The sequence below is a fragment of the Pygoscelis adeliae genome, unplaced genomic scaffold, assembly GCF_000699105.1.
Source record: "Pygoscelis adeliae isolate BGI_AS28 unplaced genomic scaffold, ASM69910v1 Scaffold284, whole genome shotgun sequence".
Classification (NCBI taxonomy): Eukaryota; Metazoa; Chordata; class Aves; order Sphenisciformes; family Spheniscidae; genus Pygoscelis; species Pygoscelis adeliae.
In genome coordinates, this window is record NW_008824671.1 from 172746 (window position 1) to 186529 (window position 13784).

At 45.9% G+C, this 13784-nt stretch overlaps 1 protein-coding gene across 1 annotated transcript in view; it reads right to left on the minus strand.

The window, feature by feature from the left end:
* MATK (megakaryocyte-associated tyrosine kinase) overlaps positions 1–476 on the minus strand; it is a 4275-nt gene extending 3799 nt beyond the window's left edge. Inside the window, exons 1-2 of the mRNA XM_009323014.1 lie at positions 468–476; positions 92–249 (exon numbers count right to left, since the gene is read on the minus strand). Of these exons, the coding sequence (XP_009321289.1) occupies positions 92–249; positions 468–476 (167 nt within the window). The remainder of the gene's footprint in view (positions 1–91; positions 250–467) is intronic.
* Positions 477–13784: the final 13308 nt, after the last annotated feature.

A 13784-nucleotide genomic window follows, 5' to 3' on the forward strand; every position in this document is an offset into this window, starting at 1 on the left:
TCGCAGAGCAGGGGAAGGAAGGGGGGTTCCCGCTGGGAAGGGAGGAGGCTGGCTCCGGTGGCTCAGCTGATGGCACTAGGGTCCCATCCGTGCCCTCCCGTGGCAGTAAGTCCCCCAAGCACCCACCGGGCTCACCTCCACGGCCTCGATGATGGTGACCACGTCGCCCTTGCGGAAGGCCAGCTCCTGGGCCTTAGGCTTGGTGTGGTCGTGCTTGGTGACGCACTGCGTCCCAGGGGGCCAGTGTTTCTGCAAGGGAGAGGGCAGCATCAGCATGGACAGCAAGAGCTGGCCCCCCTCCGCCTCCCACAGCCATCAGGGCCAGCCCCAAGGACCATCTGAAGCCCTGGCTGGGGACAAGGGGCACTGGGCACAAGCCCCCCTCCACCCCACTGTGGTCCTGGGGGGACATGTCACCCTGATGTCAGCAGGGGAAGTGCTGGCATCCTTGTGGCAGCCCTGCTCACCCCGGACATGGTCGGCCGTCAGTGCATCAGGGACTCCCTGTCCTCTCCTGCTGCCGCCTGCAGAGAAGAAACCAAAGGGGGCTGTGGAGGGATGGGGCTGTGCTGGCCTGTCCCAGGCCACCGCTGCTGTCCCCACAGGCTCCTCTGGCAACGCAGCTCCTCGCAAGTTTGTCCATCACCTGGGGCAGCCCCACACCACAGGAGGGAGAAAAAGGCTTAGAGCAGGCTGCAAACCCTGCCCACGCCACTGTACCCCAGGGACACTCCTGTCCCAAACCCAGGTGGGAGCAGGACCCAGCTGTCCCAGCCCCTGCCCCTTCTCCCCGCCTTGGAGTCCAAAGATGCGCTCCACCGCCCACCGGCACTGCTGGCAAACAGGAGCCCATCGCTGCGGCTGGGAACGCGGTTTTACCAGGAACTTGTTTTTTCACCTCCTGTTTCAGCAGCTCCAAGTCACCAGGGCCACGAGAGGCACCAGCTGCGGGGCCCCGCTGATGTGGGACGCGGCAGGGCTGACACGGGGGCTGCCCACCGCAGGGGGGACGGGGGACGCTGTCAGGCAAGGTTGGGCCAAGGCAGGATTGTCACATCCGCTGGCCGTGGGATGATACCACAAGGTCCCTGTGCTCCCCCTGCCACCAACTAGTCATGCTGGGATGCATGTGACCACTTTCCAATTCAGAATTGTGGGGTCTTCTCCTCATGGAGCCCTTCATCCCCGGTGTCACTTCCATGGGAGGATCATAGTCTTATAGAATAGTTTGTGTTGGAAGGAACCTTTAAAGATCATCTAGTCCAGCCCCCCTGCCATGGGCAGGGACATCTTCAACTAGATCAGGTTCCTCAGAGCCCCGTCCAACCTGGCCTTGAACATTTCCAGGGATGGGGCATCTACAATTTCTCTGGGCAACCTGGGCCAGTGTCTCACCGCCCTCAGCGTACACCGTTTCTTCCTTATGGCCACTCTAAACCTACCCTCTTTCAGTTTAAGACTGTTGCCCCTTGTCCTGTCACGATAAGCCTTGGTAAAAAGTCTTTCTCTGTCTTTCTTGTAAGCCCCCTTTATATATTGAAAGGCCGCAGTAAGGTCTCCCTGGAGCCTTCTCTTCTCCAGGCTGAACAACCCCAACTCTCTCAGCCTTTCTCCATAGGAGAGGTGTTCCAGCCCTCAGACCATTTCCGTGGCTGCGTGGTGCTCAGTTGCCGACTGAGGTCAAACCACGACACACGCATTTTCTTTAATCTTCCTTTTCTGGCCAATGTACCTGTAGAGGCCCTTCTTATTATTCCTCGCATCCCTTGCCAAATTCCACTCCAATTGTGCCTTAGCTTTCCTGATCCCATCCCTGCATATCCAGGCAGCATCCCTATATTCTTCCTAGGATGCACGTCTCTGGTTCCACTGCCTGTGCATTTCCTTCTTACACTTTGGTTTGACCAGGAGGTCCTTACTGAGCCATGCTGCTTTCCTGCCTTCCTTGCCTGAGTTTTTTAACATAAGGGAATTGAGAGCTCTTGTGCTCTAAGAAAAATGTCCTTAAAGAGCTACCAGCTCTGTCCAGCTCCTTTATCCCTGAGGGCAGTTTCCCAGAGGGTTCCATCCAGTAATTCCTTGAACAACTGAAACTGTGGATGGTGGGACTCCTTGGGCAAATCCTCTCCTCCTGCCTTAGCAGCACAGGGGGCTGGAGCGGGGACAGCCCACCCGCTGGGTCGCTGACACCAAGCCTGTGTACTTGGTGGCACTGCCTGGGCTGCCGTGCATCCCCATACCACGGCATCATCCCCAAACCCACCACGCTCTTAAAAGTCAAGTCATGGTTTCTGTAAGTTTCGTTCTGATTTCAGCACCCTTCCTCCAGATCCATTTTGCAGTTGAAATTTCTCTCTGTCGCTGCACAGCAGACGCTTTCTTTCCTTTTCTAAAGGAAGGTGCGATTTCTCAGTGCTCGCAACTCACACTCTTCAGCTTTGCCACAGATGCCATCCAATGAGACCCACATCCCACATAGGTGAATCCGCTTCATGCCCACCTTGCTCCTTTGTACCAGAGAACTAGATAGTGTGAAGCTGTCCCAGCAGCTTGGTGCTCCTCTCTGTTTCCAAGACCTCAAAACAGCCACAGAAGCATTGGCTTCCAGAGAAGAGAAACATCTAAGGAGGGGGAGAGGTGATTTCATTCACGCGCTGGTTTTCTTGGTGCTCAGTGAACACAAGAGCCTGGGCAGGACAATGCGGGGCTGGGACCCAGCGCTGACTGCACCACTCTCGGGAAGCCCCACTGTTGGCCTCTTGGAAACTTCTAGCCAGAGCAGGACGATGTCTCCCTGACTCTGCTGGGCTGGGAGAGGTGCAGGGGCTCACTCAGCTCCTTGGAGCAGAGATGACAGTCTTTGCTCTATTCCTCTTTTGGAGGGTGAGTCACAGTCACTCCTCTGCATCACTGATGGTAAACCCCAGCCTGTCTCCATGACGGTGAGGAGCCGAGGACTTACCGTGCCAGTCCCTATCCAGAACAACAACAAAAAAGGGACAATTGCAGCTCTTGCAAGGTTAATACTAGCAGGCAGCATCATTAGCTAGCACAGACATCCTCTTGTACTGCAGCCCATCCGCCACACACCTATTATCTTGGTGGACTTAGAGATGCAAAGGCAGCTGCTCCGTGCCTGTTGCCCAGCAGGCACAGCCAAAGTCTGACGTGACTGGATGCAGCTCAACTCACTTCCAGGACGGGCGAGGACCTCATGGGCACAGAGCTTAAGGACAGGGTCTGCTCCATACCCCTTGCCATGGTACAACCTGGTACGAGGAGGGACATGCTCGCTGAGCCAGGAAGGATGGCAGTGACTCTGACAGTTGGTCCTTCATTTTCTGCTGCTCCAGGACAGTAATTTCTCGTGAAAAGCAGCAACTCTTTGCTCAGTCCTGCCCCTGTGTGCAGACAGTGGGTGGTGCTTGGAAGGGACAGATCCTCCACTCTGAGCACCCAAGGGCCCGGCTTCTCTTCTGCCCAGCTGGCACTAGGGATCCGAGTGCCGGACATGCACCCCCACATGGATACCTGCTGCTGGCAGAGCGGCCGGTGCCTCCACCCAGCCACCAGCGGGCAATGGCAGTGACTCACCTTCCTCCCGGTGCCACTCACACTCCTTGTCCTAAAGCCAGTATTTATTCTTGGAGATGTTTGGTCCCTGTGGTTCCCATCACTGGAATGAACATTCCCACAAGCAGGATGCGTGGGAAGAAAGCCTGGGAGGAGCTATTTGCCCCCCTCTTTGTCTTGGAGCTGTTCTACGCTTTTTTTTTAATCAGTTAACCTGAGTATTTGCAATAAGGATGAGAAGTACAGAAACACGGTGGGGTTTGGTGAGGCCATCCCAACCCTGAACTGGAGAGTCCAGGCTTGTTTCCAGTGCACAGAGTTACCCCAGCTGAGGAGCTGCCAGGACCCAACAGCACAGCAGCAGAGAGGGGACACACGCATTGGCAGATTGCCCCTCCGCACTGAAATTGGAGCCGGATGTGTTGTGCACACACCTTTGAAAGACAAGCTGGAGAACCTTTTTGACAAACACCCGGCCACACTAAGGGTCACTTGGACAAACGGCAAGTACAGATCTTTTGATGAAAAACAGGTGACACCTGGCCGTTTTCCCCACTGACCACAACGCTCTTAACGCTAAAACACTACGTCCATCCCTCTCCACTGACAGAGCAGACACAACACCACGTCACCTGCTCTCAGCAACTCTAACAGACCCTTGCACTTACCTCCCAGCAACGTCCATGCAGGGCCTTGGGGGCCACGATGTCTCGGGGTAGCTCACAGCTAAGCCTGGACTCAGATTCCTGAATTCCTGGAGAGTAAATTCTCTTTCACCTGCAGCAGCAAAGCTTTATTTTCAAGGGCATGCTCCCAGAAAGAGCTACTGCGTTATTTCCTGATTTCTCTTCTGGTAAGGGCTGCAGATGCAGCGTCCCAGAGGTCCTAGTGCCTACCGCCTGCACAGTCAAACATTAATCAGCGATGACTCATTATTTGACAACACTTAAAACAACTTTTACCCTTTGAGGGCACAAGTACACAACCTCGCTAGAAATGAACTGGAGATCATCAGATCCTACATCCTGCAGCACTGTGTAGCACTCACAGAAAATTAATGATCCACTATGCAAATAGACAGATTTCTGTTACCACCCCCATTGCCATCATCAGAGCAGCTACCCAAGGAGCAGGTGTCCACGGTGGCAGCAGCTCTCTGGGGAGACTGAGACTCAGGAGAGGATGTGGTGGGACCAGGGATCCCGAAGTCTAATCCCGTCTCAGCACCGACTTCTGTGAGACTGAGGGGAGGTTGATCCAAGAGCACGGCCGCGCCTTGCTGCTCTATATGAAAACACAGATGCATCACAGGCTGGAACGGGCAATTGCAGAGAGACCTTTAAATGAACACCACTGTCAAATGGCAGTGGCTTATCTATATCCTCCAGCATCTGCAACTAGTGGGGAGGGAATAATCGCCTCCACAGCTCATCATCCCAGCCAGAAAACTGGAGACCAGTTTTGCACCGACGTTCAACGTTTCCAATATTCTGAGCAAAACGGTGAAAAAGAAGAAAATGCAATTTCAGGCAAACACCATACTTCATTCAGGGGTCTTGGGGTTTTTTTTGTGTACTTTTTTGTTTTGTTTTTAATAAAATGGTGTTTAAGCCTTCAAAAAATACTGGCAATTCAAGGGCAAAGACAGCGTAGAAGAAAACTATTCCAAATTAGCCAGTAGTTTCAGCTCCTGGTTATATTTTTCCATCAACAAACAATGTCCCCAAGCCATTCGAGCCAGTCTGTTCATAGGATTCTTGAGATGTGTTTCCCCAGGAGCACTCCTTGCATTATCCTCTGGATTTGTAAGGACTGACCCTTAGATACCAGGTCTGTTCAAGCTTGAGAATAAACTCAGGAGTACATCCTTACAGCCCCTGTGCCACACTCCTGGGGCTCAGCATCAGATCTCCTGGGGTCTGCACAGTACTTTCTGCGACAAATGGAAATGTTTCGTACTTTTGGGTTTTGCCACATCCGGTCGTTGTTACAGACGTGACCACGGCCCAAAGAACTCAGCATCACACACAGGGAACAACTTGCTCACGCTTAATAAATGGGCTTTCCCTGTCCTACTGTATGGCCAGCAAAAAGACTCCCACTTGCTTCTGCCAGAGCTGGTCTCCCCCTTTACATATCTGGGTATCTACCACCCAGGCAGTGCCTCAATCTTTAATACATTGAGACCCAAAACTGTCTTCCTCTCTTCTCTGGTGCAGCAAAGTAGATATCTGCACTGCACAGCCCAGTTCAGTGTTGTACAGCTGGCCCAGGTCCCTCCAAAACAGCCTACAGTGAGCCAAAACATCAAGATTTTGTAGCACTTCCAAAGTCGCTGGGTAAACGTGCAATTGTATGGGAAATGTTTTTGTCACATCCTAGGCTGAGGCTTCGAGCACTTGTCAGTCTTCCTCCTGGCATCCTTCCTTTGAGTCAGGGAGAGTCAGGCTCTCAGTCACGAGCGCAACGTCCTACAGAACGAACTGCTGAGCAGTGCCATTCCTGGTAAGATGAAAATGAAAGTTATGCGAGGAAGCAGAGGTTGGAGCAGGAAGGATGGGCAACAATATTCATTAGGTACAGCAGCACGTTTTGTACAGAAAAAACAGCTCCTTTCTTCTCAGCACAGATTCAGATTCAGGCATTGGCAGTCCAGAGCCAGTGGGCTCTCTTGCTGCCTCAACTCCCTTCAGTCCTTAATGACAATACAGTTGGGCTCACCAGAAGTGTGCCTTCTCAGCCTGAGGAATCTGCCCTGCATTTCAAGCCCTTAAAAAGGGAATCAGAAAATGGCAACACATCACAAAAACCTACCTTGCCTCCACAACTCGGGGGGATTCTTTTTACCTCTCCTTTAGCACCTGAAGTCAAACATCCAGGTCCCTTCTGGCTCCCTTTACAGCCAAAGGAAAAATGGGCACCTCCAGAGCGCAACTCAGCAGACCTGTTTCAAACACCGACCTTGAGTAAGCCAAGCTGTCCAGCGGGGCCGCCTGCTTCCTGCTGCTCGTAAGGGCAGCATAGGATGTCTAACTTGGTCTTTGACGTCCAATCTCCAGCATTCAAAGAGAACATCACTTTGTTTAAACACCCCTTTTCATAGCAAAGGTTTATATTTCAACCCAACAACACTGTTGTGTCATTTGGATAGAGGATCATTTGAAAGGGTATTTCACCCTGGATTATGGCTGGAGCTTTAGATGATGCCTTAAACCTTACCCTGCTCCACGCAGTCGTGCACAACACTGGGTTCAGATGCGGTTGCGTACCCGTACACTATGCACGCTGCATTACCAGGAGCCAGACTGACGCTTCCAAGAGGGATTCCTCTCTGTCCCTAGCAGCCCCAAGGAGCAGCGTGGACAGCAAAGATGTTTTCACTAAACCCTTATAGAGCAAAGAGCAATGCACAAATTTATGCCCCAGCAAGTAAGTAGATTGGGCATGCACAAGGGACAAGTGGAAGATGCACTGCTACAGGCGACCACCTCCGTTTGTTACACCCAAAACCCACTGTTGTGGCAGCTGTTTTATCTGGACACATCAGGCCTTCGCACCAGTGTCCGTGCTTGTGTGTCGTGACTGTTTTGGGGGTTGACGTGCAGCACTTAGAGGCATGTTCCACATCTAGGTTCTTGGTCTTTACAGGCATCTATGTCACTCACCCTGAGCAGGGACTGCTACATCACTTAAACTCTTCAGTATTTGGTATCATAACTTGGCTTTCATCTCTGGCAGCACTTGCGGCAGTCTCTAATGGTTTTACTTCCTAATTTCTAACGAGGAAAGCTTTTTGGAGTGGATGAACCATTTCATCCTCTTTTGATCTGACTAAGGTAAAAGGCTAGAAATTGCTCACAATATTTCAACACTTCCCAATCTTTCTGACTTACCAGAAACAGATGAGGATAACTGTATGGCAAAAGGAAGATCAGAGTCCAGGCTTCGGCGTGAGGTTATGGTAACACAAGGTGTACAGAAGGGTGGCAGAGCCAGCTAGCTGTGAGCACCTTTTAGTTCAGAACACACTGCACTGTACTAGTTAAATACAACAATGCATCTATTTAAACATCTGTGGAAGCACTGAAATGCATCCCTCTTCAAATATATATTTTTGTATGTCTTATAACTATGAACCCAGAATATTTAAACAGAACCTGCTTTACACCCCGAAAACAAGTACTTAAAGAAGAAACAGCTTTATTTGACAATAAACAGTACAGGAATAATGTTCTTCAGTAAGTTCTAAAAAGCCGTTGTTCAAAATGCTCCAAAAAGCCTGAAGGAATGTGAAGAGTGATTTGAAATTGAAGTTTAAACGAAGAACGTATGCGTGAAGCTGAAGCCTGTGACAATCCGCTAGCTAACTGGCAACATCACACAGAACAATAAAAGCACACAACTCTGTTTTTCTCCATTGCACTCTTTTTCCAGGTACCATTATGACCACGCTAAAGTCATGTTACAGCCTGTCCGTCACACATTTGCTTGGTCAACTTTGCCAAAACCACCAAAAAGGCTCTAAGCAAGCAGCGACGTATCTCTGTACAACCCTGCACCTCACTGCTCCCAAACAGTAACCCCCGAAGCGCAAGACCCCCGCTCCAAAAGGGGTGGGGTAAAAAACCCCAACCAACCCATGTAACAAAACATGGCAGTTTCAGCCACTTCAGGCCAGGCTAGAAACTGCCTCCAGTTTGAGGGTAGAAATCTTCAGTAATAAAGATAATGTATAAAGAATACACACAATGCCAGGGGTGTGTGTGTTGGGTTTTGTTTGTTTGTTTGTTATCTTCAATAGCATCTGACTGTCTACCTGTTTGGCTGCAGGAAGAGTTTCTTCTCGAGCAAGGGAGTGGGAAGGGAAGGAGACCTCACAGAAGGAAAGGAACTGTTGCTACAGGCAACTTCACTCTTACACAACGATGCAATTTCTGTAGTGATTATAGTACAATTTAAAGCTACCTACAGTACACTATTTCAAGGAAAAGTTATTAAAAATGTAAGATATCAGACTAAACCAGGACCTCTTTATATATAAAAATCGTAACCATATGAACATTATTTTATACACGCAGTATCATTATTAGGCAGCATCTTCTTTTTTGTCGTCTTTTCCACCTCCTTCACCCTCTGGTCTTCTAGCTGTCTCTCTTCTTTTTTTACTGCATGCATTAAATGTATTTTTTGGAGATGGCAAGGGGCCCATTCCAAGTCCCCTATTTATTTTTTTTTTTCCTGAAAGCCTAGCATGTTTTAAAAATGCTGGAGAAGGAGGAGATAAAATGGTAACAACCCAACTGAAACGAAGGCAGCTGTATGAAGGAAATATGTAGAAATCTGCAGTTCTTCCCAGACACACTATGGAAGCTGGAATTTAAAGTTATTTAGAAGATCATCACCACCACTACATCATACATAGCAATTAAGCTTATATTGCAAACACTCACCTAAAGCTAAGGTAGCCACTTTGAAAATAAGAAACCAAGAATTTGGTGTCCAAGCTGAAGTCTTCTTAAAATTCTGCACTGAGCCACAGAGGTTTCAGGCAAGACTGGCTACAGCAATTTTAATTTAGTCTCATACTTGATTCTCTTTCATCATATTTAACACAAGAACTGTAGGATTTTAATGTTTGCTTATTTGATATTGGTCAAGAATGTCTATGCTTTCATTGCAAAGAAACAGCACGGTCAGGCAAATTTTAAGTGTCAATGAAAAAGAAGTAATTACATGTAAATTACCTTTCCTACTGCATACCAAACTAAGAACGACTAAGCAAACAGAATGGAAGAAGGCTTGAGTTATGCACTGTACAGTTTTATGTGCGACAGTAAGTTCTATGGTTTTCCACATAGGCAATAAAAAAATGTGACAGAGGATTCAATGGCAGATAGAAACATTTAAAACAAGTAGCATTATATTTAAAGACAACTGGACTCTAATTTGAAATATTCACTCACTGATGAATCCCTTTATCAAAAAGTGAGCAACATCAACACAATTTCTGCTGTTACCAATGATGGAAATACAGTAATAACTAAAATGCAGACCACATCTCTCAGTAGTTTAAAAGTGGTAATAGCAGTGGGGATCTCCAGTATACCACTGCCAGGAACATTTACCAAAGTGTCCTCCTTAACTGTTGTTAACCGCTCTCCTTTTCTACCTGTGCGTGGGCTGTGACATCATCTCACTCCTGACAGCGCACAGTCTCCAAAGCATCCAACGTACCTTTCTAACAGGGGTCTTGCAGCCCAGGTTCATCTGACAATGCAAGATATGATAAAGAAAACACAGCACAAAAATAAACATATTGTAGTCAGGTTTTTAACAGCAAAACTCAGCAGGCAAAGAATTAAAGTTTAAAAACTGTTTAAATAGTTCTGGAATTTTGCTTTACCTCAAGTAAGAAAACATGACAAACTGATCAAGCTTTAGATTCTCTGGAATGAGCACACGGTTACAGCATTTGAGACTTCCCTTAAAAGCTTTTCTATAAATAACGACTGCAAGCTTTCAGAAAAGCAACATGAGCTTTGTAAAAGCCAAGTGTGAGGGCCTAGGGGCTTGAAATACATCTCTGACAAATTCAAGTATTGGCCTTTCCTTACTAATCAGAAGGTAGACAGGTCTCTCCTTCCTGGAGAGAGTGTTGCTATCAATATTATTTTAACAGAGCAACTCAGCAGTGCAGAGGAGTCAAAACATCACACCTAACACACTTCCATAAGAAAACAACCAAAAGGCGACAGAACTGAGGAACAATATCCACAGCATGAGCTGCTGTGCCAAAGGTTCCAGTGAGGCTCCTGGGTAATGCTGTGATACCCACCTGTCAACAGCATTCCCGACACGCCACCTTCAACAACGGGCCGCCTGCCACTGCCAGGATTTAACAGGCTTGATGCCTTTCTACAAAAAGTCCCATTGTCTATGGAGAAGATAAAAGTGACATGTTAGAAGTCAAAGCAAACATGCTTACCTTTAACCAAACCTTGCTGCTTCTCTAGACATTTGCCCGTCCTTGGGACTCTGCCTTGGTTTTTTTTAGCACTTTGAAATTAGTTTCTAGATTGCATTGTCACAGGCCTGTAAAACCACCAGGAGCATACCAACTTCTGTGATAATTTTTGTCATATAAATAGCCAAGAAATTATCTTTGCTACTTTACCACCAAAACAGACACCACCACCCCGCCCCCAACAACCACACAGAAAAAACCCCTTTGACCTGCACTTGATAATAAACACAGCTTCCTAGGGATGAATTTCAAGTGAATGAAGAGCTCAGTTCAGAGCTTCTTTCTAAAAATGTTAAAGAGCTGAGAGAACTGAGTGCATGCAGGATTTTACAGCTGCCTGGTAATCTTCTTAACTGCAGTAATCATACAAGAAATTCTCCCTCAAAAGCACACAGAATAGCAGAATATATCACCTCTGTCATTTAGACTAAGTCTTTGGGGGTCTCCATGGATATTTCTGTTATTTACTGGCATTTTTCCATCACTCACCTACTGCAGTTTTATGGGTGTATGCAAGAGTAGAATGTTTTTCCCCACCTCCTATCACATATTTTATTTTGGTGGTAAGATTCCAGCACCACTCTCTGAATACTAAATACAAACCCATTGAAACTGCACTCAGAGCTTACAGTGAAGTCGGATATTTTTTCCTTCGTCATTTCCAATCTGAGACACAAAACATTGTTCAGAATAACCACCCATGACCATAACAACTGTTTTGCATTTAGGAATTTCTCACCAGAATGTACTTTCACAAGATGCACATACTTGTTCCTTATTAAAATTTTGCCAACCCATTGATTAATGTACAACAGCTATTTTAAAAGCTCACAGCAACATTACAATGCTATTTAAGACAGGAAAGAAATCCAACATCCATTTAAGCTGCAAAGGGCTCTAGAAAGATGCAACTGAAAATCCCACATAGAAATTTAACTAGAACATGATTCATTCACATACAGTGACAAGACAGTATTTGTCATAATGGATATGACTTCATTTTAAAGCTCATAAGAAAAAGCAATCATCTTCTAGCAAAGAATTTCTTACAGCAGTTTTTTTGAGTCCACAGTGCACCCCAGTATGTTCCCTTGAAGATCATTACCACTTCCTGCAGCACCACCCACTTCCTGGCATTCGGTCAGTCACCTGCCTGTGTCATCATGGGCTTTTTCCAGGCATAAATAATTCTTACACTTGCTTTTTTTTTTTCTTTTTATCTGCTTTTGCTTATAGTGAGAATGGGAAGAACAAAAACTGATCTCACTGGAAGTGCTATACCTGAAGATTTAATTTAGATTTCAAATCTTAATGTACAATTTCATAACTAAAAGCAAAGTAACATTTTCAGGAATTCATGAAATAACAACAACGGAAACAATCTAAATGTTTCATCACCTGGCGCAGCATTGAAAACAGTATTTACCCACAGAAAAAAAAGCCCCACTAATACAAAACCTTGCATGTAATCCCAAAAATGTATACTTGAAAAATCAGAGTAAGGTAATTATGCATGAAATAAACCAGCATGGAATAAGTTCACAGCTAGATCAAGTATTGTTGAAAAAACAATGTTGCAAATATGTTAAAAATCATGGTGAGTATGTCTGAAATCAAAAGCGTCACAGCAATTTATCTTGCGAGGAAAGATGTTAACCTCTTCTACATGGTCATGTAAAGCAGGTTGTACATCCAGCAGCCCTCCAGGTATATTTTTCAGAGGTAGTTGTAGCTCTGCTTCTGGTTTCATCATCTTTTCTTCCACAAGTCTGTTGCTTGTTCCCTCTATCTTTATTAGCCTGTGAATGAAGAAAACTGGATTAGTAGCCCAATTCTTTACTATTTAGGAAGACATCTTTAACAGCATTTAAGTTAAAAATCCTTCATACTATTGTCAGTTGTTTGTCACCATAAAATCTTCCCCAATTTGTTCTATTGCTTGTCATTATAGCAATTATTATAGCAGCTGACAGTAGTGGATTAAATTTATTGCTGAGATTTGCACCTCTGATGCAACACAGAACCAATGCCCACGCTAAAAGTTTTGCTTTGTTAAGCAAAAGCTTCCACTTGAGTATCTGTCTCGCATTCAGACTGCCCGCAATGTCCAACAGGTAACACTAAAAAGTTACTCTTTGCAAAGATAGGATCTCTGCAAAGACAGGGAATTTCTTCCAGTGGTAAGAATTCTTCCAAAAGAAAAGGTAATTTGAGACTTTCCTAGAATCTTTGTGCTTCACAAACACAAATTTAACTGTAGTTATTTCTTTGATGATGCTTATTATATCAACTACAAAACTGTAGTCAGGCCTGAAAGATTAAGCTCTTTATTACAAGCGGACATGAACATCTATATGATGCTACACACCAGACACTGGTGCCTTCAATATTCCAGAACATTTCTGAACAGGTAATAGCTCACACCACCTCCTCCTCTTCATCCTCAGCACCCCTTCTCTGTGAGCCGTTCTCAGAAATCAGCTGCTTCTAAACTTCGATTCATACAACAGTTTCTAGGCTCAACAAACTACAAAGAACAGTGCAGACCAACTTCAGATGCATAGCTGACCTCACAGACAAAACAGATTTGTCTCAGCTTCTTTAAGAGTGAGGAGTAAATACTGGCACCCTGCTGTAAATACTCTGGTACAAAAGTGGACATTAGACAAGAACCCCAGTAAAGACAACTCTGAATGACCACATAATAATCCCTTAGAAGTACACAATCTTCTTCCCAGGCCAAATGAAAAAGTTGACAATTCTTGTGCTCAGATATTTTCAAAGCCGTAACTTAGACAAGACTTAAAGTACTATGTCCAAAGTTGACTGAACACTTGGAGCAAAAGGTTTTTAGAGACATTGGCTTGAACAGTCAAAAACAAGTTTAATTGTGGAATAATTTTCAGGAATGTTTCAAGAAATACACTTGAGATTTGATTCTGCTATGCTTAGGTTGTCAGGGGTTTTTTTTAAGTGATAAAATTATTTCCCTGTCAACTGTAACATCACTTCAACATGAGTTTAGAGAAAAATGTTATAGAAAACATTTTTTAATGGCTAGGTTTCTCAGCATAGATTACAATTTTAGGGGAGGGACATTTAGCAAAGCTGAGCAACACACTTATGCTCAGATCACACCTGGTTATCCCAAGAGTTCGTTCACTGCAGTGAACTGACTTAAAGCATA